The sequence below is a fragment of the Juglans microcarpa x Juglans regia genome, chromosome 4S (assembly GCF_004785595.1).
Source record: "Juglans microcarpa x Juglans regia isolate MS1-56 chromosome 4S, Jm3101_v1.0, whole genome shotgun sequence".
NCBI lineage: Eukaryota > Viridiplantae > Streptophyta > Magnoliopsida > Fagales > Juglandaceae > Juglans > Juglans microcarpa x Juglans regia.
This window is the reverse complement of record NC_054601.1, coordinates 25927039-25953814: the sequence shown is the minus strand read 5'-3', so window position 1 is coordinate 25953814 and position 26776 is coordinate 25927039. Positions and strand designations below refer to the sequence as shown.

At 37.7% G+C, this 26776-nt stretch overlaps 2 protein-coding genes across 2 annotated transcripts; one reads left to right on the top strand and one right to left on the bottom strand.

Moving 5' to 3' along the window:
• The first annotated feature begins 715 nt into the window (after positions 1 to 715).
• Positions 716 to 12817, top strand: LOC121263259 (cyclin-H1-1-like). The gene is made up of 14 exons (XM_041166060.1): positions 716 to 1040; positions 1352 to 1402; positions 1482 to 1560; positions 1711 to 1829; positions 1924 to 1997; positions 2229 to 2349; positions 2470 to 2538; positions 5575 to 5616; positions 5965 to 6042; positions 11657 to 11715; positions 11962 to 12046; positions 12253 to 12341; positions 12440 to 12523; positions 12612 to 12817. The coding sequence occupies exons 1-14, from the start codon at positions 981 to 983 to the stop codon at positions 12613 to 12615; spliced, it is 1014 nt and encodes a 337-aa protein (XP_041021994.1). The 5' UTR covers positions 716 to 980; the 3' UTR covers positions 12616 to 12817.
• Positions 12818 to 17017: 4200 nt separating this feature from the next.
• LOC121262212 (nuclear transcription factor Y subunit B-4-like) lies at positions 17018 to 17428 on the bottom strand. Its single transcript, XM_041164608.1, has one exon. It carries the CDS (start codon positions 17426 to 17428, stop codon positions 17018 to 17020), a length of 411 nt encoding a protein of 136 aa, XP_041020542.1.
• Positions 17429 to 26776: the final 9348 nt, after the last annotated feature.

Genomic DNA, 26776 nt, shown 5'->3' with positions numbered 1-26776 from the left:
TTTTGTGCCTCATTTTATCTGTACGATTTGGTTGTGATTGATATCAAACTGCAAGACTTGTGATAAAACTACTTTTTTGTTTGGGTGAAAAACTGACAATTTTATAACAAAGAACCAAAAAGGTTTTATTACGAAGTTATTTTTAGTTTTCATAATATAGCTAATTTTTTCTAACACAATACAATAATAATACTAAAATATAATATTTTAAACACTAAAACAAAACATAAAATTTTCATCTCACCCCCCAAACCTGCCTTTAATCTCGATAATTAAAATAAATAAAAAATAGATAATATGATACAATTTTATAATTTGTGATAAAAATATTTCATGAAAATAAACTTACAAATTACTCTATAACTACAACATTTTCACGTGAGTTGCAACACAACCTCGATATATAGTATACAGATTTTGCTGTACATCAGTTACTATTCATTTGCACATATCACACCTGATAATATTTTTTTTATAGAGTGTAAGGTGTGTGGTAGTAAATAGCGGATTATGAGAAGAATTATTCATAGTATATTTATCTCAAATATATAACCTACAAATTAATGGCATGATCTTGAGATTTAATTATTCAAATTTAATTCTAATAAAAGGATGTATAGTATATTTATCTCAAATATATAGCCTACAAATTAATAGCATAATTTTGAGAGTTAATTATTCAAATTTAATTTAAGGAACTTTGCAAACACAATTTGCACAAAGGAAGAAAGGGCTTAAGAAAGAGTTCTCCTCTTCCCGCATTCTTTTTGCCTTTCATGTTCTATAGCAAAGGCGAGAACAGTCTCATGAGGAAAAAAGAATAGAAAGTATTGTTTTCTTGGCTTACTGCGTTACTCTGAGCCTGGAAGATTTCTACAATTATCGGAGTTTATCACAAATCCAAAGAAAGATTCGGTGCTAAATAGTAATAATAACTGATACATTTCTTAAAGCAACAGAATTTCGGTTTCCGAGTCGCCATGGCCGATTTCCTGACCTCGACTCACCGAGCTAAGTGGATCTTCACTACTCAAGAGCTGGTAAGCTTCTTTGGTTACTATTCTCTTTCTGCCCTTATCGCTATTCATTTCCCGTTTGGTTGCCCAGAAATCGCAGGAAAAGAAACTTAATTGAATGGTAGAAACGAGGAAATAACCTTTGGAGTCGCAGATTTTGCTTTTGGTTCATGAATATGAAAATTTCACTTCGATTTTGCTTATATGCTCCTATGAAGCTCGGTCTGAGCGGCGGAATTTTATTTTCTCGTTTCTGCCTCGTTGATGGAGAAAATGAAAACTTTTTTAATATATATAAATATACAGTTTAATTGTATGCATATTTTTGTCTATAGGCTGAAAAATACAAAGCCTCTAATCAAAGAGCAATACAAGCACTAGAGAAGGTGTGGTACAAAATTTGCTCTTAATTTGTTTTTTTTTCTTCCTATTTGTGGAGTTCATATTAACTAATGTGTTTTAAAGTATGGAACAACGCTTATGGAAGTTGATGCTGATGGGTCATTATCTTATCCCGAACCTCCGATGAACCCAAAAGATACTGGTAAATGTTTTTTCAAGATTCACATTCTTTGTAGCATTTTCTTATTGAATTGAGTGTCTGGTCGAAATGTGTGTGTGTGTGTGTTTTTTTCTTTCGGGCTAAGACTTCTAACCCTTTTTTCCTCCGATGGTTACATTCTTTTCATTTTAGCTGACAAGCATTCTCGTCCAAAACCCCTTAATATTGAGGAAGAGCGGTATATGCGAGTGTTCTACGAGAATAAACTTCAAGAAGTTTGTAACAACTTCCACTTTCCTCATAAAATTCAGGTATTTGTTTATCTTTTGCATAAAATAAGTACAAAAATAAAGATAAATGTTGGGGTTTACCGTTAAATTTCTGGAATTGGTTCATGTTTTGCAGGCAACAGCTCTTATATATTTTAAAAGATTTTACCTTCAATGGTCGGTCATGGAACATCACCCGAAAAACATTATGTAAGATTACTTTTGCATACGTTTGCTGAAGCTTCCCAATGGCCACATGATCCACTATAGAAGTTTGAATATGCTTTGCATCAAAATATGGTAGAAGTTCATGAGGAAATTATTAATAAAAATAGTTGGACAGAGTAGAAAATCATGCGCTAATGGAATTGCTTGGCATGGTAAATTGTTGGTGGATAGTTCTCAAATGTGACATTATTTACAAAGTTACTTCATGCACAGGTTAACGTGCATATATGCAGCTTGTAAGATAGAAGAAAATCATGTTTCAGCAGAGGAGCTCGGTAAGGGGATCTCGCAGGACCATCAATTGATTCTCAATAATGAGATGATAGTTTATCAGGCATGGATGTGCCTGTTCATATTAGTGTTTTGTCTTTATTGTTTTTGCTTTCTTTTTCTTATGTACATCCTTTCCTTTGCCAAAGTTTGGACCTTGATCTTCTTTCTTTTGTTTTTGCAGAGTTTAGAATTTGACCTTATTGTTTATGCACCGTACCGCTCAATAGATGGTTTTCTGAATGACATGGAGGTTAAGTATTATTAATCCATTCTACAAGAAAGCTCAATAGACTTCTTATTTTCTGATTTGTACAAAAAAGCTCATTTGTTTGTTGATGCATGTGATATATATATATTTTTTTTTCATAAGTAAGAAGATATTTTATTGATATAAAGATAGGCATAGCCCAAGAACATAGGAGTTATACATGTTATTATACCTATTTAGGAACTAAAGACGATTACAAGCAAATCATGAAATTGAGACCATTCAAATCTATAGCAATGACCCACATAAATAAGGTCTTCCAAAAAAAGCTTAAACTCTTCCGAGGAGAGCTCACGCTTCTTGGAATTTCTGTCATTTCTTTCACTCCATATACACCAAAATATACAAATGGGAGTCATCTTCCACACAACTGCAATCTGTGGTATCCCCATGATCCCTCTCCAGCTACCTAGTAGTTCAACCACCCTCCCTGGCATAATCCATGCCTAATCCTACTTTGCTGAAAAAATAATTCCATATGGCCCCTACAAACTCACAATGTAGAAGTAAATGATCCACTGTTTCATCACTATTTCTGCACATACAGTACCAATCGATGATGATAAGCCCACATTTTCTTAAATTATCAATAGTCCGAATCTTCCTTAAAGCTGCTGTCCAAGCAAAAAAAAGCAACCTTAGGAGGTGCTTTACTCCCCCAAATGTTCTTCCAAGGAAAATGATTCCTACTTGGGCAATAAGAGTCTCATAGAAAGAGCGTACATAAAATCTTCCTTTCCTGGAAGGCCACCACTCCAATTTATCCGCCGCTGTAATAGCAGGACTAATGGGGTATAACAAGTGAAGGAACTCCACCAGGACACCTACTTCCCAATCATGGGCCTCCCTAATGAAGCTAACATTCCATTGCTGAGAACCATTAGTAATTTCCCACAAGTTAGCCATGAAAGCATCTTGTTCCCTTGCAATTATGAAAGTAGAGGACAGACAATTAGACATCCTTAAGAGCCATATCTCCAACCCAAACGCCATGCCAAAAATTGATTCTATTGCCATCCCCTATACACAGCCTAGTGTTGCTAGAGAAAGACCACAAACCTTTCCAAATATGCTTCCATAACCCCACTCCTTATGCCCCGCTAACTTCATTAGAGCACCAACCTCGCCTTGTACTCCCATACTTAGTATCAATCACCACCTTCTATAGTGCTTCCCACTTATAATTATATCTCCATAGTCATTTCCCAAGAAGAGCCTTATTGAAGGCTCTCACATTGCGAACTCCCAATCCACCACCCCTCAAGAGAGAGCACACCTTGTCCCACCCAACTAAATAAAACTTAAATTCATCGCCAAGTCCACTCCACAGAAAATCTCGCTGAAGCTTCTCAATTCGAGAGGCAACACTAGCTGGAAGTGGAAATAATGACAAAAAATATGTGGGAAGGTTTGAAAGGGTTCTCTTTATTAGTGTAATCCAATCCCCTTTAGACAAATATAACCATTTCCACCCAGCCAACCTACGTTCTATATTTTCTAGCACCTCATCCTAAATAGTCTTGGCTTTGAATGATGTTCCCAGCGGAAGGCCAATGTACTTCATCGGCAGCGTAGAGACCACACATCTCAATATATTAGCTAGCCCCCTAACATTATGCACATTATCCACAGTAACCATCTCCGTTTTAGAGAGATTTATTTTTAACCCGAAGATTGCTTCCAAACACAGCAAGATAGCCTTTAAAGATTGAAGATAACCTGGATTTACCTCATAAAATAACAATGTATCATCTGCAAACAAAAGATGCGATATAATGGTAGCACCATGGTTAGTATCCTCCACTGAATAACCTGAGAAAAAGCCACCCTCCACTGAAGCCAACAACATTCTGCTTAGGGCCTCCATGACAATAACAAATAAGAGGGGTGATAGTGGATCGGCTTGTCACAACCCCCACGAGCTGTTAAGAAAACCCACGGGATCACTATTTACCAAGACCGAGAAGTGAACCACTGACACAAAATGCCTCATCCACACCATCCATCTCTCTCCAAAACCACATCTCCTCAACAAATAAAAAAGGAATTCCTAATTAATGTGGTCATAGGCCTTCTCCATGTCTAATTTGCATAAAATACCCAGGACTCCTGACTTGATCCTGCTATCCAAACATTCGTTAGGGATAAGGACCGATTCCAATATTTGTCTACCCCTAACAATGCATTTTGAGACCTTGAGATGATTTAATCCATAACGGTACTCATCCCATTAGCAAGAACTTTTGATATTATCTTGTATGTACTGCCCACAAGATTGATACACCGGAAATCATGCACCTCTATTGCACCAGCCGTTTTAGGGATAAGTGCAATTAATGTAGCATTTAAACTCTTCTCAAATTTTCCAAAAGTGAAAAATTCATGAAAAACCTGCATGACATCCCCTTTCACCACCTCCCAACACGTCTGAAAAAATGCCATAGTAAAACCATTAGGGCCTGGAGCTTTATCTTTATTCATTTTTCTGACCACTTCTTGTACCTCCTCTTCAAAGGGTCTCTCCAGCCAAACCATACTAGTCTAATCAATGGTCTCAAAAGGTAGACCATCTAATCTAGGCCTCCATTCAAAGGATTCTGAAAGCAAATCTTCAAAATGTCCAGCAATGTAACCTTTTATTGCTGACTGGTCTGAAGAAACACAGCCATCTATGGTCATGGTCTCAATGACATTATTCCTCCTATGTGAGTTTGCAACCTGATGAAAAAGCTTTGTGCATTTTTCCTCCCCAAGCCACAATGCCCTTGATTTTTGCCTCAAAGAAATCTCCTCCATTAGGGTCACCCTTTCTAATTCTGAAATGACTTGGCCTTTGCGAGTGTTCTCTACTTCTTCACCCTCCATCTTTGCGTGTGATATTTTTTTGATAGGTTTAATTGTTATTCCTGTCGCAATTCCTCAATTCCCATTTCTTGCTTGACTGTGACGCTACATTTATTTATTATTAATCTTGCATATTCTGTGTTGCAATTGGTGACAATTGGTGCTGTTTCCCAGGAATTCTGCCGAGTGAAAGATGACCAGCTTCATATGCTAAAGGTGAATTGCTTGTATGCTACTTAATCTTTTTAGTCTATGCATATTTATTGCTCTCCGATCTTATTCTTGATTGCTTGACTACTTTTTCATGTATGCTCAAATTGAAACTTGAAAAGTCTTCATAAAGATGACAAGTAATTAAGGTTTTTAAAATAGCTAGTTGAGCATATGCAACATCTTAGTGCATGATTACCATGTAAGAATAATTGATATCTAATTTGATCAATTGTTAAATATTTCCAGTGAAGCAAACATTTTAACAGCCTAGCATTTATTGTCACTTCTCATGTTCACAAAGAGTTTCTTCCTTGTGTTTTATCTATCCTTCTGGTGCTTTATGTTTCATAGGCTTTACACGAAACTGCAAGGATGGAAGTTGACAAAATCATGCTCACTGATGCACAACTTCTATTTCCTCCCGGGCAGGTACGGTGATGCTTCCCTGAATATTTAGATTGCAGATAGCTCGTTATTATTATTTTGCCTATCTAACAAAAAAACTATAAAAAAGTTTTGTTTTATAAGTAACAGATTGCACATTAGTAGAACTGTTATGGAAGAAACCTGGTGCTTTGGAATGTTTACAGTATATCTCCGGTTCTGTTTGAGTTCTACATCATTCATGAGGCTTTGTTTTTGTTTGTAATTTTAATTAGTTAATTTATTACTTTTGTGTTTTTATTTTTTTGTAAAGGGAGTAGAATACTTAAAATTTACTTCTATTGTCCTCTGCTTGTGGCTTTAGGTGTTACCTATATACAAAAACTTGTGCTTTAGGTGCAGTAATTTTTTAACCACATGTATACATATAAATATAGTTCCTACACCATATGGCTTTTGGAGCTGAATTAATAGATCTGTCAATAATTTGTGATTGCTTAACCCTCTTACGTGTTGGGACTTAGGATGGTGACTTAGCTGTAAAAAAGATGGGAGTGGGGCTGGAGGGTGTATTTTTTTAAGATTGGGATGAAGGAGAGAGTGGGCATCGTGTTAGATGAAATCAGTTACTTAAAACGTTGTGTTAAGGGCAAGGCTGAGCTGAAGGATATTGTGGGCCATAAGAGTGGGCCTTGTCCTATGGGTCGTGCGTCGGGCCATGGTATGGGTCAGGCCTCAGGTCATGTGAAGGCCTGGAGGGCAGTGACAACAGATGGGTCGGGAAAGGATATCGGGTCCGAGATATCGGACCAAGGACTGCGACATGGTTCTGTGGCGCCGATAAGAACATTACCAGCAACCCTACCGGCACAGAAAGTGCCGATGACCTCAGTCGACCACCCTGGTGAGCCGGTAAAGGTGCTCCGACGGGACGCTTTAGAGGAGGGGGAGATTTTGGTGGAGCCGATAGCACTGGAGAGTTTGAGAATTGCTTCCGCGTCCTCGTTACTAGGGATGTTGGTGGAGAATGGGCATTCTGAGTCATGCATGGTGGTCGAAAGCTCTGAGGCTGTGCAGCAGCAGTCTGTTTCGCGGGAAAGTGGGATTTCATCTCGGGGTGAGGCTGTGCAAGTGCAGTTAGATTATCCGTGTGGTTCCCCATCAATGGAGTTGAATATTCTTGGTGGATATTTTCTGGGGATGACATTCCTCTTAGTACGATGGTTTCAAGTGGTGAAACAAATAATTTGGGTGTTTCGGATCTAATTCTGATTCCCGATAATAGTATTGGGGAGGAGGGGGCTCTTACTCCTCTGTGTACACTCCTTCCCAGTTCAGAGTATGGGAGTTGTTCGTTGAATTGGATTTTCAAAAAGGTAGAGGAGTTACAAAATATTTTTGGGGTCTCTTTCGGAGGTTATGAGGAACAATTTATGGCCCTTCTTGTGGCTATTGAAGCTAGTTGTTCGAAATCAGCTACAAAACAAGACAGGGAACTTAAATGTTTAACATGCTCCATCAATTATGATGTTAAGGATGGGAGTAGCTGAAGGGTTAGACCGAAAGGGAGGGGAAAGTTAAGTTTTAATGAAGCCTAAAATTGTTTCATGGAATGTACAGAGTCTCAATGATAGCAATAAACGTCTTCGTATCAAAGCTTTATTGAGGTCGTGGAATGGTGATGTGATATGTTTGCAAGAAACAAAGTTGGGTTTTATTGATAGAAGATTTGTGCGTAGTACTTGGGGATGTTCATATGTGGGTTAGTCCTATTTGGCCTCTCAAGGAGCATCAGGTGGAGTGTTATTGATGTGGGATAAAATGGTGGTTGAGGCGATTGAGGAGTGTGTTGGTGAGTTTTCGGTTTTGGTGTTATTCAAAAATGTGAGCGATGGGTGGGATTGGGCTTTTGCAGGGTCCTATGGTCCCAACATGGATAGAGATAGGCGACGGTTGTGGGAGGAGTTGGCGGGAATACACACTTTATGGATGTGCCGTGGTGTATGGGGGGTGACTTTAACATTACCCGTTTTTCTAGTGAACGATCGGGGCATCATCGGCATACTTTGGCCATGGTGGGATTCTCTGAGTTCATCTTTGATATGGACCTTATGGATCTTCTCTTGGTGGGTGGTGAGTATACATGGTCTAACTGTCGTGCCTGGTCGAAATTGGATAGATTCCTTGTCTCGCCGTTATGGGAAGCCCACTATCCAGAAGTAAGTCAGAAAAGGTTAGCTCGAGTCAGTTCAGACCATTTTCCCATTCTCTTAGATTGTGGGGACGTTCACGGGGGTCGCCGGTATTTCAAGTTTGAGAATATGTGGCTTAAACTGAACGGGTTTGTAGAGATGGTGAGTACTTGGTGGGCATCGTACCAGTTTAGTGGCACCCCGAGTTTCATTCTTGCAGGTAAGCTGAAGGCTCTAAAACAAGATCTGAAGAAGTGGAACTTGGAAGTTTTTGGTCACATTGACAATTAAAAGTCCACTTTGTTGGAAGAATTGCAGGAGTTAGAGGGTAAGGAATTATTGGGAGGGGCCTTTGAGGAGGAGTTATTGAGGAAAGCCTCAGTTGTGGCAGAGTTGGAAAGGGTTTTGTTGTCAGAGGAGACATCATGGCGTCAAAAATCCAGAGTTCTTTGGTTGAAAGAGGTTGATAGGTGTACGAAGTTCTTTCACAAAATGGCTAATTCTCATCGTCGTAACAATGCGATCGAGTCGCTACATTCAGGTACTCAGGCTCTATCCTCTCCCGCTGAACTAGAAAGTCATATTGCACACTGTTATGAGACTCTTCTTACCGAATCGGTAACTTGGAGGCCGAAGCTTGATGACTTGCCGTTTGAGGCAATTGATCTACAACTTGTGAGTGTCTTGGAGAGACCTTTTGTTGAAGATGAGATTTTCAAGGTCATCTCTGGTATGGCTAAGGACAAAGCGTCGGGTCCGGATGGTTTCTCAATGGGCTTCTTCCAAACTTGTTGGGATGTGGTGAAAGGTGATGTCTTGCGGGTGTTCAATGAATTTCACGCTTTTCAAAAGTTTGAAAAATCACTTAATGTGACTTTTATTGCGCTCATTCCCAAGAAACATGGGGCTTCGAGTATTGAGGATTTTCGTCCAATAAGTTTGGTTAGTAGTGTCTATAAGATTATTTCAAAAGTTCTTGCTAATCGGCTTAGTCCAGTGTTGGAAAGTATTATTTCCAAGCCTCAGAATGCTTTTATTCGAGGGTGACATATACTTGATTCGGTGCTCATTGCAAATGAGAGTTTAGATGCTAGATTGCGGGAGGGAAGTCCAGGTATTCTTTGCAAGCTAGACATGGAGAAGGCTTATGATCATGTAAACTGGGAATTCCTTTTGTATTTGCTTAAAAGGTGTGGTTTTGGAGATTGGTGGATTTCTTGGATGTGACATTGTATTTCAACGGCCCGTTTTTCAATGCTAGTTAATGGCATTCCTGCTGGTTTTTTTGATAGCTCGAGGGGTTTGCGACAGGGTGATTCGTTATCTCCTCTTCTTTTTGTCATAGTTATGGAGGAGTAGGATGGTGCAGGCTACTGTGGGTGGGGGTTTTTTATCTGGTTTTCAGGTGGGAAATGGCTCTGGTAGCCCTTGCACCATTTCACATCTCCTTTTCGCAGATGACACTTTGTTTTTTTGTGAAGCGGATAAGAGTCAACTCCAAACTTTACGTGCTTTATTACTTTGTTTTGAAGTAGTGTCAGGGCTTAACGTGAACCTTGGTAAGTCTGAGATGGTCCCGGTGGGTGTGGTTCCTAATATACGCAGTCTAGCAAGTCTTTTGGATTGCAGTGTGTCGTCTTTCCCAATGAAATATTTGGGCCTTCCGCTAGGTGCAACTTTCAAGAGTAGAGCAATATGGGATGGGGTGGTAGAGAAGATAGAGAAAATGTTGGCTGGATGGAAAATGGTGTATTTATTGAAAGGGGTCGTCTCACTCTTATTAAGAGCACCCTCACTAACCTTCCCACTTATTTTTTATCTCTCTTTCCTATGCCTGCAGGGGTGGTGAATAGGATTGAGAAACTCTTTAAGGCTTTTTTATGGGGAGGCATAAGGGAGGAGAAGAAATTTCATTTGGTTAATTGGAAGACAGTATGCGACCCAGTTGTGTATGGGGGGTTGGGTGTTTGTAATTTGAGAATTTTTAATAAAGCGTTATTGGGGAAATGGCTTTGGAGATATCATTTGGAAGGGGGATCTTTATGGAAGGAAATTATAGATGCTAGATATGGTGTTGCTTGGGGTGGTTGGTGTTCCAAAGAAGTGAGAGGGAGGCATGGAGTGGGGCGATGGAAGTTTATAAGGAAGGGGTGGACAAGTTTTGTAAATCATATCCGTTTTGTCGCAGGTGAGGGTAACCGGATCAGTTTTTGGCCAGACGTGTGGTGTGGAGACCATGCATTGGAAAGAGTGTTTCTGGTGTTATATCGTATTGCAGTTAATAAGGAGGTTTCAGTGGCGGATGTGAGGTTAGCTGCTCATGGTTCGCATCAATGGGATATTCTGTTTAATAGGGATATTCATGATTGGGAATTATCTATGGTTTCAGACTTTTTCAGCTTGCTACACTCCTTAGGGACTACTATGGCACAGCATGATAGCTTGAAATTGAGGTTTCAGGATCACAAGAAATGCACAGTAAATGCGTATTATAAAATCTTGATAACACAGGATCACACGTCATTCCCTTGGAGGAACATTTGGAGGTCTAGAGTGCCCTCTAGAGTTGCTTTCTTTGTTTGGAATGCCGCCCTTGGGAAGATCTTGACCACAGACAACTTGAGGAAGAGAGGATGTGTTGTGTTGGATTGGTGTTACATGTGTAAAAAGAGTGGAGAATCGGTAGATCATCTTTTACTACATTGTGACGTACCGAGAGGGTTGTGGGATGAGATTTTTCGAAGGGTTGGTGTGGCTTGGGTAATGCCTATGAGGGTGGTGGATTTGATGGGTTGTTCGAGAAAATTGCAGGGCAGTCATCAAGTGGCAGCAGTTTGGAGAATGATTCCGTTGTGTATCATGTGGTATATTTGGACGGAAATGAATGCGCGCTGTTTTGAAGACAAGGAACGAACAATGGTGGAGCTGAATAATTTTTTTCTTCATACTTTATTGCTTTGGTTTTCAGCTATTGTATCAAATGGGGATGATATTCATTAATTCTTATACTTAGTTCATCGCTCTTAGAATGTATTTAGGTGTTCTATTGTATACTTCCTGTGTATTTGGTACATGTCTATTCCATTCACATCAATAAAGTTTATCTCTTACTTATAAAAAAAAAAGGAGATTGAAATGACCCTTGAGGGTTGCATTTCAATAAATTCCAACTGCGACTGCTGAAATGTACCCTCATGGTGCTCTAATTGAAAATTGTTGTACTTGCTGAGTTTCTCGATCTTTGCATAGTAAAACTACTTTGCATAGCACCTCGTCAATCACCCTTTGGTTCCTAACCCTAATGAACCTCTCACTGAATTTAGATCAGATGTCTTCTCTTTCTGTATTTAATTACCTTGGTTGACTCCCATGTAATCTTCATCCTGTCTGGCTCAGATTGTGATTTGATCTTGTAATCTGCTTTTTTAACTAGAATACTGACATTGTTGATAATTTTTGTGATGCAGTTAGCATTGGCTGCTTTGCGTTGTTCAAATGGAGTGCACCAAGTTATTGACTTTGAGAGGTCTTAAACTGCTTTGGAGTTTTCTCAACTAATGGTTTTGGCAATGCTTCTTTTGCATTTGATAGTCAAACTATGATGTATTGTATTGCCAAACTGTGATTTGCACAGTGATAACTGATAAAGAAATCTGCTGGGTAGGAAAGAAAGGGATTTGGGGTTAAACCTCTTATTGGCCCAATAACAAATATCACGTTTCTTGTCTGCAGTAATGATTCAGTCTTCTTCTGCTTGCATGCCTCTTTGCAGATACCTGAGGAACATCCTCTCTCGTCAGAGTTCTGCACACAATGTTTCAGAGCTCATTGAATCACTAAATGCAATAGATTCTTGGGTACAAATTTTATTTACTTTTTGCAATGTGAATATACCTTGGATGATTCCTGTAACATACTTCACTGATAGCAATACCAGGGACGGATTCTGTGCAAGGGAAACATTGTTTTATAATATTCAGTGGGTGCTATTCAATATTAGATAGAGCAATGTGTTTTTTCGGTTACCTTTACCATTTTACTCTCTTTGTGGCTCTCTATGCAGGTTAAGAGATATAAATTCCCTTCAGAAAAAGATTTGAAGCACATTAACCGGAAACTGAAATCTTGTTGGGGTCTTGGCTCAAATGACGAGTACTTTCTATTCTTCCTACATACAAGGAAATAAACTGTTAGTCTAATTCCCTGGTCTGTTACTTTTGTACCAATACCCATATTTGACTGCTTGGCAGGAGTAAGAAACGGGAGAAGAAATCAAAGCACAAGTCAAAGAAGAGCTCAAATGAAACACAAAATGTTCTTTCTCTTACTGAATCGTATGTTCAGCCCTGCTTGATTGAACTTTCAATCTGGGTTTGGCTCCACTCTTAAATTCTTTGGACTGACATTATTCTCTGATTTCAGGTAATGTATCTTGGTATTTCTCCCAGAAAGTTGGTTCTTTTCAGAGTCCTCGAGCAAATATTGTTACATTTGAAGTGAAATTTAATTCCTATTCTCTGATCAGTATCTTCTTTACTTAGTTTCTTTATTCATATGTATTTGGTTTGCGTTTGCAACCAACTTGATTAAAATTTTGTTCAGCATTGAAATTTTGCAGATTTTTACAAAGATTCTCACATCTTTGAGAAGTAGCTATTAACACAGTTATTAAATCCGTTTCACGCAGTTTTCTCAATTAGCTTGACTTATTTTCATATAGTTTAGGCAAATTCAGCTCAAAATTCTTGCAAAGAATGCACCGACTTAAACCGACCTCAAAATCATGTACTTGAGGGATCTAGTTTTCAACAATATACATTTGAAGTGAGCTTGCTTATATATGTAGTCTCTCTCTCTCTCTCTCTCTCTCTCTCTCCTTGCTTGCTGAAGTTGATGCAAACCCTAAGCACGTGTTTGGTACCTCTTCAAGTATTCATCTGGTGGCCGGGCTGAAACAAGTTCTGTGCATCCTGCGGGTCAAAGCTTCAGGTTTAGCTAACACAACCTGACCAGAACCTGCTGAATTCTTATATTTATAGCTAGGGATGAATACCAAAGGAGTCTTTAAATCCGTTGTGTTTATGCATGCATGGGTACTTTTAAACAGTCTGCATATAAAGTCCTCCTATCTATGTGCATGAGTTCTAGGTGCCTAGCTAGCTAAACTGCTCCTAATGGATTGAAAATTCTTGATAATGTTTAAACTTAACATAGCTTGTTCACATTTTCGACAAGTTAAATAAACAAGCAAGTCTTCATATAATAGTTTATATCCAAGGAATTCCCACCCAACAACTTGATTATATATCAATGGTAATTCTATATGGAAATATTATAAGCTTTGCTGGTCTACATGGATTAGTATCAACATCCTCATGTCCATTCAAAACCCTGACATCCTTGTAATTAGGATTATCCTTGAAAGTGGATGTTTTTAGCTAGCTAGCTAGGTAGCTTTGATACTAAATAGGGAAAAGCTTTTATGCCCTCCACGTTTGACTGTTCTAGTTGACCTCCTGTCATTTTTTTTTTAATTTTTTAATTTTACTTAGTGGTTAAGGAAGTGATTTTAAGTGTATTGGTGTAGTTTTTTTATTTTTAAAAAAAATATTTAAATATATTAAAAAAATATGAAAAGAAAAAAAAGAAAAAAAAAAAAAAGAAGCTTGGGCAGCACGCCCATCGGTAAATGCTGGCCGGCATAATAGCCTTACCCTACAATATAATATTAGTCATGATCTACGAAGAAAGTGCTAGCCGCATAGAACTTTGACGGATAACCCATGATCACGAGCGATTGCCCTAGCTCCTCCCTGGAAAACGGGTGCAATAATTGTAGCGGAACATTGATTAATTTCTCATAATTAATTAATATCGCAGTGTGTACAATGTAGTTTGAGCTCAACAATAAGTAATGTTGTTCTGCATGCGAGTAGGTTATAACTTAAAATGAAGCTTGATACCGTAAATCTATGGTCGATCTGGCGCAATGCTACACCGGCTTAGAAGTAGTGTACAACATTTATCCGAAATCATTCAATCAAGGAAACCATTATACAATATTATTAATATGGAAAAAGCTAGCCCCACCTCTAGAGCTTTCCGCTTGCACTTTTCGCTTGATGTGGCATCCAGGTGGCTGACTTAATAGAATAAAAAATGCCATGATTGCATCTCCCTTTTTCTCAAAAATTGATCTCTACCTTCTTCTCCCTCCTCTCTCCCTGCATCTCGAAAACACAGTTCATAAAACCCACCTTCACGCTGCCTTCTTCTCCCTCCCCTCTCCCTGCATCTCAAAAACACAGTTTCCACCAACTAGTTCATGAGAAAGTATCATCAACAAAGTTGTGATTAGGACTTAAAAAGCTAATTTAAGATTATGAACTAATCAATAATTTTGCTAATGTTAAAGAACTTGATTCGATGCCGTCAATCTTCATCATAATTCTCTTTGAAATCCTTCGGTTTTACATGACTAAGTAATGTCTGATTCTAATTCTAGGATAATATAAATATTCCCCAATCCCATAGAACAAAGCTGATCATCAACAAAGCATGAAAAACTCAATAGACAAACATGATCGAGTGAAGACAAAGAATGGAGGTATAATGGAGTCAGACCCACCACTTCCTTGCTTTTTTCTCTGCTTTTTTTGGTCTTTTTCTTTTTGTTAGGTGGAATGGAGCCAGCCTTGTTTGCTGCTATAGGCGAAGTCTGAAGTGCTGCAAATAATGAGAAAGGAATGTACTCTGTTGGATCTATTCATGATTGCTTCAGTTCAAAGTTTTTTTTTTTCTCCACTTTCTACACATCCAAATAGACCATGCAAAATCCAAAAATAACAGAGGAGAGAAGGAAATAAATCTAAGGTCGGACGGAGGAGAGCTGCAACTAAGAATGTCAGAAATGGGTCTCTTGTGCTGGACGAGATCTTTCGAGGAGGGGTTTGGGGGGTGTTTTTTCATCCAGGCAGGAAGAAGCTGTAAATGAGGCATTAAAAGAAAAAAAAAAAGCAACGTATTCCATGTCAAGTGGGAATCGAAAACGGGAAGATACATCGGTTGTTGTAGCAGCGCCCTATTAATATCTTAACTAAATATTTGAGGTTTTTGAAATTATTCTATCTGGAAATTAATACTGCATCGGCATATATAATTAGTTCCTAAATCTCACAAGCAATCCATTTTTGGTCTCTATGCAAGTCAAGTTACCTTTCTCTCGAGAGGTATTTTTCTCTCTACCCAACTTTCGGCCATCCTTCCACTTCCTCTGCCCAGAGCGGAGTTGGAGCTTCGGCTTCTCCTTCCCTCCTCCTGTCCGGCCAATGTCGGAGCTGTCTATAGTGTTTTCTTCCAATTTTTCCATCGTTTTCCATCCGCAGCACTAAGATGCACCAATCTACTGCCTACCGGCCTCTTACAACTACCACTTGCCTGGCCAGTAGACTCTCCAACAGGCAATCTATCAGGTGGCTGAAGAAAACTGATCAAAAGAGTGGTGCGTGAGTCTCACGCGTGGTTCATACCGCCCGTGAGTTTCACGCGCCGCCGCGCCAGGGAGAGTTTGCCACTGTCACGCACGACACCACCAGGATCTGTGACTTCGGATCTCTCAGATTTGACCACCCCCTAATTATTTCCTAGAGTGTTGCTTGAACCACATGCGCCTCCACAGACAGTGAAGGTCCTATGCCGGCGTATCGACGCATCCTCTGGTTGCTACGTTCCTATGTTCCTATTTTCCCTAACCGATGATCAAGATAAAGTGGTCGTGAAAGTCTCATACAGCCAGTCCAGACAAACAAGATGCAGCACACATCGATTCACTATGACTTTTAGTTGCAGGCGTATAGTCTGTTTATCAGACTATACTAAAACCGCTTCCAGCGGCTTTCTCTTAGTGGGAAATGGGTGGGAGCCGATTTTTGGCTCCGGATCCCTCTTTTTTTGGTCCACTTGTGTTGCATTTGTTTGTTTTTGGATGAATATTAGGGACTCTCACCTCATTGAATCTAGTATCATGTAACCACTTACTTTATCTATGAATTTGTTTTCTTAGGGAAAAAAAAAAAAAAATAGTTCCTAAATCTCGAACTTTCTTAGTGAAACACCATGAAATTAACGATCGATATACTTACACTGATCATGACTAATTAATGGTATACAAGGCTGGTCCAATAGTACTAGAACTGCCATAAACTAACACTAGTACTCATGACTTCTTGCATATTGTCGGCCAAACTGATAAATTATAATTTGATTAGAAAAAAAGGAAAGGCAACGGCCTTTGTAAACATTGTACAGTTGAGAAAACACAAGTTTTTCCTTGATCCCAAGATAGGATCAAAGATTCATATAAATCTACATGCATAGCATGCATGCATGGTCACCTTCAACATATATATAAGCTAATTACCATGGTCACATGATCAAGATCTTTCATATGTAAACTGCAAATTAAGTGCAAGACAGACTACGTGTACACACACACACACATATTTAATGATCACCCTTCTACAGAAGTTCCCTCAATTCCTCCTTTCATGAACAAAAGAGAAAAAAAAAAAAGGGAAATATGGAAGACGAAAGATAATTTAAGTGGATCGAGCAGATCACAGATGTAAATTTACCTCAAGACTAGCTACTTAACTATATATTGAAGAAAGATTCAATCTTTCACAAATGATCGATCACATCCACATAGCTTGAACCTCTGTTTCCAGTGATCTTATTCATAGAGTAGATCGAGCTCAACATGGTTCTGATGAAGATCATGAGTACTGGTCTTACTTGTCAATAAATCGATCTAAACTCCAACGGAGAAATTAAGAGCTTGGATCTTCATTATTTTGCTTCCCAAGTTGGTCATTTCCGTTGTTTGATTCTTCAAGCTGCTGCTTGTCTTGATCAGGATTACTGCTGCCAGCTTTGTTTAGGTCTGGTTTCTGCCTTTCAGCCTCCCTGTATTTATTTAAGTACCGCACCATGGCCTCAGAATAGTTATCAAACCCTAGAGTACTCAGAGCCCAACAGATATCATCCCCATTCACAGTCTTGCGATTCTCCTTGTGACACTTGTCGGATGCCTCGGCTGTGACAAAACTAATAAACTCTGTCGAACACTCTTGCAAGGTTTGCTTGGCTTTCTTGGAAATCTTTGCAGTTGCGGGAAGAATTTGCTTCATTATCCGACCCACGTTTGCAATTGGCAGCAACCTCTCTTGCTCGTCATCCATTAATTCTAGAGATAGAAAACGCTCAAACTCTGTTTTATCGAAGACACATGCATATTGTTTGTTCTTTGATCTGTCAGGCAATATATATAGAATATAGATGTACATGATCTATATACTGAGAGAATAAACACTGAAGTACCGTACTACTTCAATAAAAAAAAAAAGGATTAACTATTAACGTTTAAAGAACTCTTATGATCTCTGAGCTCAGATCAATATATACGGTAAAAAATCTAGCAAACCCTACATACAATATTGTTGGATCATGTCATCGTGCGGAGTTTTACCATGTTCGTCGACCTACCTAGCTAGAATGATCATGTAATTAATGCTGAGAGACATCATCCTCTTGGTGGCCCTCGCACTAGGCATGCAGCAACGTCAGGTGATCTATGCATGGCCAATTTTTAAGTAATAGTACTAAATTTATAATAAAGTTAAGTTCTGCTCAATCTAGCATGCATGCATCCTGCCGAGCTAAGGGAAAACAAGTCTGGTTTATCTTCTTCTTTTTTATTTATTTTTTTATTTTTTATATAAAACGGATGATAACCTTTTATTAAGAGAGGACTTATAAAGTTGACTTAAAAAATAAGTCAATTATAATCGTTAGTAGCTTCCCATTACACTTTCGTGACTTATATAGTCTAGTCCAGACGGTAAATCTCTAAAAACCTAGGTCTTACAGAAATACCACTTCTGTCCACGACAGAGGTTACTGAGCCCCCTATCTTGACTAAGCAGGATAGGGTTCACCTGTCACAGCAGTGCACAGAGGCTGCTGTGGTGCGTGCACGCGCCACACTGGGAAGAGAACCAACGGTCGATTTTGGAGATCCCGGACTCACAAGCTCCAGAACTGCCGTGCGTGGCGTTGGCAAAGGGCTCCCTGGTGATGCGTAAAAGCCACGTGCTGAACGACGCCGGAACTTCAACCCGCGCGTGCAGGTTACTTGCCGCTCCTTTTGGTGCCACATTCGGTGGTCTTGAAGATCGGCGACTGGGCGCGTGCTGGCTTGTGGGCGGCGAGAAGACCCAGATCTGCGATTTTTTCTTATTTCGCCTAAAAGTATACAAAACAAAATACTACACAGAAGAGGAGGGAGGGAGGGAGGGAGCCGAAGCTCCCACCCCCTCTAGCCAGATCTGTGGAGAAAGTTTTAGAGAGAAGGGAGAGGTATAGAGCTCTTTCCTCGTCTCCTCCTCCAAGTTTGGTTTATCTTAAAACTTCACAAGTTATATCGATACGTGTGTGTATATATTATATATATATATACACGCATGCAGATTAATCTGCTGAATGTTATTGTTTGATGATCATGAGTAAAGCTCATGAGAATCACCTAGCTAGCAATAAGAGTCTCTCGAGTTATATATATTGCATATATCTACTCAGTTATGATGATCATAATGTTCCCAGTACAAGTACCGAATGCAATATCATGTAGATCAAGATCGATCATCAACGCCAGCTAGCTAGTTTAGCTAAGGCAGGCATCTGATTTTGGAAGAATTCATGAACAAAAGTACCCTAGAAACTCTTAAGTCGTACGTACGTATCCATTAAATATGCCCGATCCCCTCCCGCGCGCCCACCAGTACCCATGCATGCATATATATATATATATATATATATATATATATATATAACAATTTGGATGGTATTAATACTGTATTAATATAGATGATCTAACCTCCATCAAAAAAAAAAAAAAAATGATCTAACCTAAAATATTATTGTAGTTTAACACTACTATATTGTATATATATTCAAATGAGCAGTGGACGACACGTTAAAAGTTTTGGATCATTAGCGGATCCAACCTAACAGTACTACCTACGTCGTACCTAATTAAAAAGTACTGATCATTATAAATATATAATATGATGTGTGAGATGTTGATCATATTATAAAGATGATCTTTGCCTTCATTTGATCAATTTGGCGGCAAATAATTTCCTTGAAAAAAATTAAAATTAATTTCCGTGATCGAGGTACGTAGTACGTTTGGGGCTCAAGTTCTTTTATTGATCTTTTAAGTCCTAGATATATCATGATAATTAAGATCGATCATGCTGATTCAAGCTGCACTATAAGAAAATTATTTATTTACAACCAGTTAATTCTATCGAAATGACTATTTGTAGTTAAAATTGATTGCAAATAATCTTTTAGTTGTAATAAATTAATCACAAATGTCTGTTTTTCTAAAAATAAAATAAAATACATGACCAGTACTACTGCAAATCATGATGCAAGTTTATGATTATAGTTGGATGATCCATTAATTAGGACTTGATGATCATGCTTTTAATTAAAAGGCTTGCACTATATATAGTGCTAATTATCCAAGTTAATCTTCCTATAGGAACATTAATTTCCGCCCATATATGCAAATAACAAAGTGCTAGCTTTAGGATTTGATCATTTTATAGGCCGTGGCCACATACATGATATATATATATATAGGACATATCACGCGAGGACGTTAAAAATTAATGGATAGATGTATAGAGTATATATAGACAAAATACGCATGCTAATGACTACTTATAATTAATCATTTAACATGCTGCATGTGTAAAGGCAGTAGTAGTACTATATATACTATAAGAAAATTGTTTATTTATGATAAATTATTTTATGTTAAAATTACTTTTTTATTTATTTGTATATTTTCGTCACAAATAATCATTCTCATCGTAAATAGTTTATCATAAATATTTATTTAATAGTATATATGAATTAGGACGTTCTAGCTAGTTCAAAAGCTTTAATTAGCTAAATTCGATCGAGTACTTCGCATAATTAATAAAACTATACGTTGTCCAATTGGCCTGGCCGCATCACATGATAGATCATGCATGTAGCAGCTCGATATATATATATATATACACACACACACACACACACATACATATATATGTATATATATTAGTACTGATGATCAAGTCTTTTTAGATTGGTTTCTAAGCTTAAGAAGATGAAAATTTCATTGAATGAAGGTTTGGAATAAACAAGTCTTTGGATTGGCACAAGTATCTATTACAGAATTGGAAGCTCGTATTCAGGATTAGAAACCAGATTGCAAGATGGTTTCTCGGCTGATATGGGGTCAAATTTGTTGGCTTCCCAATTGGAGTTATAGGTTTGGATGGATAGGGACGAAACTCGCTTGGCTCAACAAACAAAACAGACTTGGTTGCAAGGGTGAGAGGAATTCTGGCTTCTTTTGTGCTGTGAGTAAAACAAATCGGTTCCTAATCAAAACAATGAGGCTTAGGGATGGGACCATGCTTAGTTCACTTGAACAAATCCATGCGGGTGCAGTTGATTATTTTTGCAATTTCTTGGAAGCTCGCCCGTGTACAGCACTCCCAGATTTAGGAGCTTTGGTTCATCACATTATCACAGAAGAGGAAAATATTGTTTTATATAAAATCCCATCATCTCAAGAGGTTTATGATGCACTTTGATCCATTCCTGTGGACAGTTGTTCGGGCCAGATGGTTTCAACTTGGGTTATTTTAGGTGTTGTTGGCACATTGTTAATAAAGATGTTATTGAAGCTATGGTTGAATTTTTTAGGGGTGGTATGTTGCCTCGGTTTTACACTGCTTCCTACCTGGTGCTTATTCCAAAAGTTGAGAACCCGGGGAGCTTTAATAAATTCCGTCCTATTAGCCTTTGCTCGGTCATTTATAAGGTATGTTGAAAAATCCTTGTTAATCGTTTCTCACCGTTGCTTGTTCGTATTATTTCTTCCGAACAAGATGCTTTTATCCCAAGGCGTAGTATTTATGAGAATATTAGCATAACTCAAGAATTAATCCACGGTCTCAATAAATCAACCCGTGGGGGAAATGTAGTGCTTAAAATTGATATGGCAAAGGCATATGATAGCATTGATTGAGGCTTCCTTCTTCATATACTGGAATCCTTTGGATTTTCTCCTTCAATATGTAGTTTAATTAATCAATGCATCTCCACCCCGTAGTACTATATTGTTCTGAATGGCATTATAAAAGGTTCTTTTTTAAGGGTGGTCGTGGCTTGCGACAAGGGGATTCTCTCTCTCCTTATTTATTTGTTATTGTGGAAGAGATTCTCTCTTACAATTGATCAAACATCAGGTTGCAATGAGAAAAATTCAGCCTTTTTTTCATCCAAGAGCTTCCCTGTGATTTCTCATTTATTATATGCGGATGATATTGTTATATTCTCTACTAGGAGAAAAGCTTCTATAAGAGCTATAATGCAGATTTTGCAGGATTATGAAACTTGGTCGGGTCAGGCTGTCAACAAGACTAAATCTTCGATTATCTTCTCCAATAAAATTATGTTGGCAAGGCGACGTATGCTCCTACGCCTAACAGGTTTTATTGAATGTAAATTAGCTTTTACATATTTGGGAGTCCCTATTATTTCTAGGTGTTTGTTGACGAGGCATTTTGATGATTTAGTTAATAAAATTCGAAGCAGATTAGAGGGTTGGAATGCTAAATTTCTTTCAAATGGTGCCCGCCTCCTTTTATTCTTTTATTAGGTTTGTCTTTGTAATTGTTTTTGGTTCTTTGATTAATTTTAGTGTCTTTTGCATGCTTGGGTTTTGGTAACCCTCAAGTATCAGGTTGTAATCATAGTATTCATCCGCTACAAGTGAGAGTTTAGCAATAAAATTAGGGTACCGTACTCTTATCTAATTAAAAAAAAAAAAAGAGTAGTTGGACTTTATTTGCCAAAGATCACAACTTTATATATATTTTTTGTCATTTATATATATATATATATATATATATATATATATATATATATATATATATATGCATGCAGGAGCATTTCATATCATGAGAGGTAGTACTCTAGTACTAGTACTGATCGTGAAAAATTCGGAGAATTTCCCATTTATATTTTTCAAACTAACTAATTCTTATTCAAAATATCATGCACAAAATATATATATATATATATATATATATAAGTTATTAATATCATGCACCTTGTAATATTAATTGGCAAGCTGGTACGTACGTACGTATGGCATATATATAAATTTATAATATGCATGCATGGTATCCTTTTACGTACGTACGGCGACGTATAAAGCTTCTGATCTTTACGTACAATGTGATCTTGATCAGGACATGCTCGCTATATATGATCGATCAAATCATATATTATTCATAATAGTACTACTGTTATTCTCATTGATCTTACCACTTAATTAATTAATTTGCATGCAATATTGTCATGATCTAAATTAATCTGACACATATGAGTTGATCAGTACTACTACTGGGCCTGCATAGAATTATTCTATTTCGTATGTAAATTTACAGAAAGCTACGACTTTAAATATTATATATTTATATATATATATATATAAGTTAATCCTAAAACAACAAAAGCGTCGGGGATAGATTAAAATATATATTAATGCCTGATTTGGATAACAAGAACTTTCTATCTTATTTCAATATTTAAATGTCATAAATATTTAAAATATTTTTTAATTTTTAATTTTTAACTTTTTTTGTCTCATTATTACTTAATCATTTGACAAATATAAACAAAAATCATTTTTTTTTTCAATATATGCTTTATGTTTTATCAAATCAAAATTAAATAAAAAATTTCAAGAGTTTAAAATTTTGAAAAATTATTTTTGTTGATAATTGTCAAATACTGTGTAAAGTATCATTTTCTATTTTTCATTTTTTGCCACTCAAGTGATAATTGTCTATCAAATTATATCATTTGGGATAAATAAAGGGATCATTGGGATAAGCTACGAGGGTTCAATTATATATAGTAGAAAGAATAGTTTAATTAATTAGTGAGAGATGACGTATAATATATATATATATATATATATATATCATCTCTCACTAGGGCTGTGCAGAAAAGTGGTTAACCCATACCGTCCGTATGACCCGACCCGACCAGACCAATAAAAGCGGGTTGAACAAATTTGCGGGTCAAACCCGCTAACTGTCGGGTTTGATCCGATTAAAACTCCCCAAATCACAAATCGTCTACAATCTCCCCCTAAATCTCAAATTGCCATCCCTCCCCTAGTCTCATTCCTATGCCACACCGTATGAGGAAATAGAGTCACCTTCTCCTCCTCCTAAAATGCCCTTATCGACCTCGATTGTATAAATCTTATTTGTCTAGTTGTGGTTTGGATACGGGTTCATAAACCAACTCCCTATAATCGGCATTATGGGGTATGTTGCGAGAGGAAATTCTCTCAATATTTGAGTTCTTTCTCCATCAAGACATTGCTAACTACAAAAGAATCAACTTCGTCAATTTCAAGGAATTTTATCAATGCACAGGAATTGGAGAATAAATGAACAATAGAGTTTAGGTTGTACCCATCTTTGTTCTCGGTGTGGACTGCAAGAAAAGCACTCGGTTTGAGTGTTCGGATGATTTTAGAGACGAGATGGGTTGGCCGGTTCGAACGATCCTCCATTCGTCGACTCCAACAAGCAACAAGCACAGCTTCGAACAGAGGGAAAATATGGAAAAGAAACCAAAAATTCATTCCCCGACGCCGCGCGATTCAACCTGCCGTAGTCCTCGTCCACCAAGCAACCAAAAACTCATCACAAGCTGGCTGATCTGAATCTTTAGGTCCCGGAAAAAGAAATGGTTTTGGGCATGGAGAGTTTCAACTTTTAACTCAACTGGCAGACAGGTTGACCCGACTCAGGTCGGGTCGGTTCTTTGCTTCTTGACTTGAATACCGGGTCGGGTCGGATCGGGCTCAAATCTAGGTCGGATTGCTCGGGTTGCAGGCCTATCTCTCACTACCTTTTGCACTTTCATAGTAATAAAGTAAAAGATGAGTCCACGATAAAGAAGATTCTACACAAATTGTTTTCCATAAATTTTCTTATTATTATTATTATTTTGTAACAATATTGCTATACAGTATTTAGTTTATATAACACATTTAGGCTCATTGGAAAAATTGTTGATGTTATTTTTTAATATATAAGTATACGTACAATAAATTATAAATATAAAAATAAAATAAAACTTTTCATTAAAGAAAAATTCTTCCTTCAAAGTTCAAGGAGGATAAAGATAGTCTTTCCTTAATGGGTAAGGTGTGTCCTTTCCTCTTGAAGGGTAAGGCAGTGGAGCTGAAATTAAAGTTATTATCAAACTTGATTCTGAACAAACAACCTAGCAAACATGGCAGAAGAGTTAGCGAGCTTGTGGGCAAACTTCAATCTAACAGAGACTGAGAAAGATGGGGTAGCTTTTACAGCAGATGATACTAAAAGAGCAGACATGAAAGCTCACAAATATCTATTGATATTCATCCTAATGGAAAAGAACCTCAATAAAGAGGTTTTCAAAGCAACCATGACTAAGGTATGGAATTTAGAAGGTAGTATAGTTTTTCACGAGGTGGGACACCATAAATACCTTATTGAATTCCAAGAATTTATGGATATTGATCGTGTGTTGAAGGAAGACCTTGGTCTTTTGATAAGCACTTAATTTGTATATAACCTTTAGATAACAACAATCCTCCCAGTGAAGATATGTTTACTCATAACCATTTTGGATACATTTATATGGATTACCTTATGCAGTTATGACAGGAGAAGGGAGGAAATTGGGGAATCAATAGGGGAAATTCTTGATGTAGATATAGATGAGGAGGGATTGGGATGGGAAAAATATCTTCGTATCAGGGTAAACATGAACATAACCCAACCTCTTCCAAGAGGAAAGTTGATTCGAGTGGATGGTAAGCAAACTTGGGTTGATTTCAAGTAGGAAAGGCTTCCTTTATTTTGCTTTCAATGTGGAGCTATAAATCATGTTCATAAAGGATGCTTAGTGGGAAAAAAAAAAAAAAAAAAAGATTGATGAACAAGGATTCAATTCCTTCTCAATATGGTCAATGGTTGAGAGCTACTACCTTTAACTTAATGGGAATTGGTGATAAGAGAGAAGGGGGAAAAAGAAACAACCAACAAAATATCCACAAAGCAGCAGGATCCCTATGACTAAACAGATGGCCCAATTACACACTGATAAAGAACTTTTTAAGTCTATTCCTGAATAGCAAACTGAGAATCCGTACCAAGACTTTAAATATGCAGACAAAGGAAAAGAGCAATAAGTTGTACACCAAGAGGACACTAATGATATACAGATGCTACCCTCTCAAGTGGAAGATTATCAAGAAGCAAACCTGTCTACAGAAAAAGCAAACAACAACATGAACAAATCTGTGGAACAAGTAGACATACCTTCTAAGCCATTGGGATGGAAAAGAAGGGCAAGAGCAATTAACTTGCCAAGAGTTCAAGAGATGGACTGTGGGGAAAGCAATCAAACTATCTTTAGCACAAGAAAGAGAGCTTATAATAGAGAGACTAATAAAGACCAGCAAAGAACACAAAAGAAGGCTAAAGAGAGGCTCAATCCTGAGAAGAGCTTAAACCAGGAAATTGAGGTGGAGGCTGCTGTGCAGCCCCACCAACAACAATGAAATGCATGTCTTGGAACTGTCAAAGGCTTGGGAACCCTTGAACAGTTAATAAACTTGATTTTATGGCGAAGCAAGAGAGCTCACAAGTCCTCTTTCTTATTGAAACTAAAGCACAAGAGAGAGGATTGAAAATATTAGGAACAAGTTAGGTTGACAGAAGTTTTGTTGTAAATAGTAGAGGGGCTAGAGGGAGTTGGCAATGATGTGGAAATCTACTATTGATATTGAGGTGGAAAATTACACATGCTCAACATTTCTGTCAAAGTTTCATATCCTCTTTGGGGGAAGGTTTTGACACTCACTGATTTTTATGGGGATCCAATTACTGCCAAGAGAGATGGGAGTTGGCAACTTTTGAGAATGTTGCAACCAAAGGATTTTAATGGTCCATGGCTATGTATGGGGGACTTCAATGAACTACTTTATTAACATGAGAAGTATGGTAGTCCTCTAATATCTTTATCTCAAATGGAAGTCTTTAGATAAGTTCTCCAAGACATTGGATTGAATGATGTGGGATATATTAATACTAAATACAAATGGGCAAATAATAGAGAGGGTTCTAATTTCACAAAAGAAAGGCTAGACAGAGTTTTGGCTAACATTCATTGTATAAGCATGTTTCAAGGTATTTTAGTTTCAAATGTAGCAACATGTTCCTCAAATCATAGTTCTCTAGTAATTCAAGTGACTACTCAAGCAATACCAGCAAAAAGAAGACAAAGGCTATTTAGATATGAGTTAGGTTGGGGACTGAACAGTTCTTGTAAGGATCGGATTAAAGAGACACGGAGAGAAGATGATATGGTAGACAAATCCATGA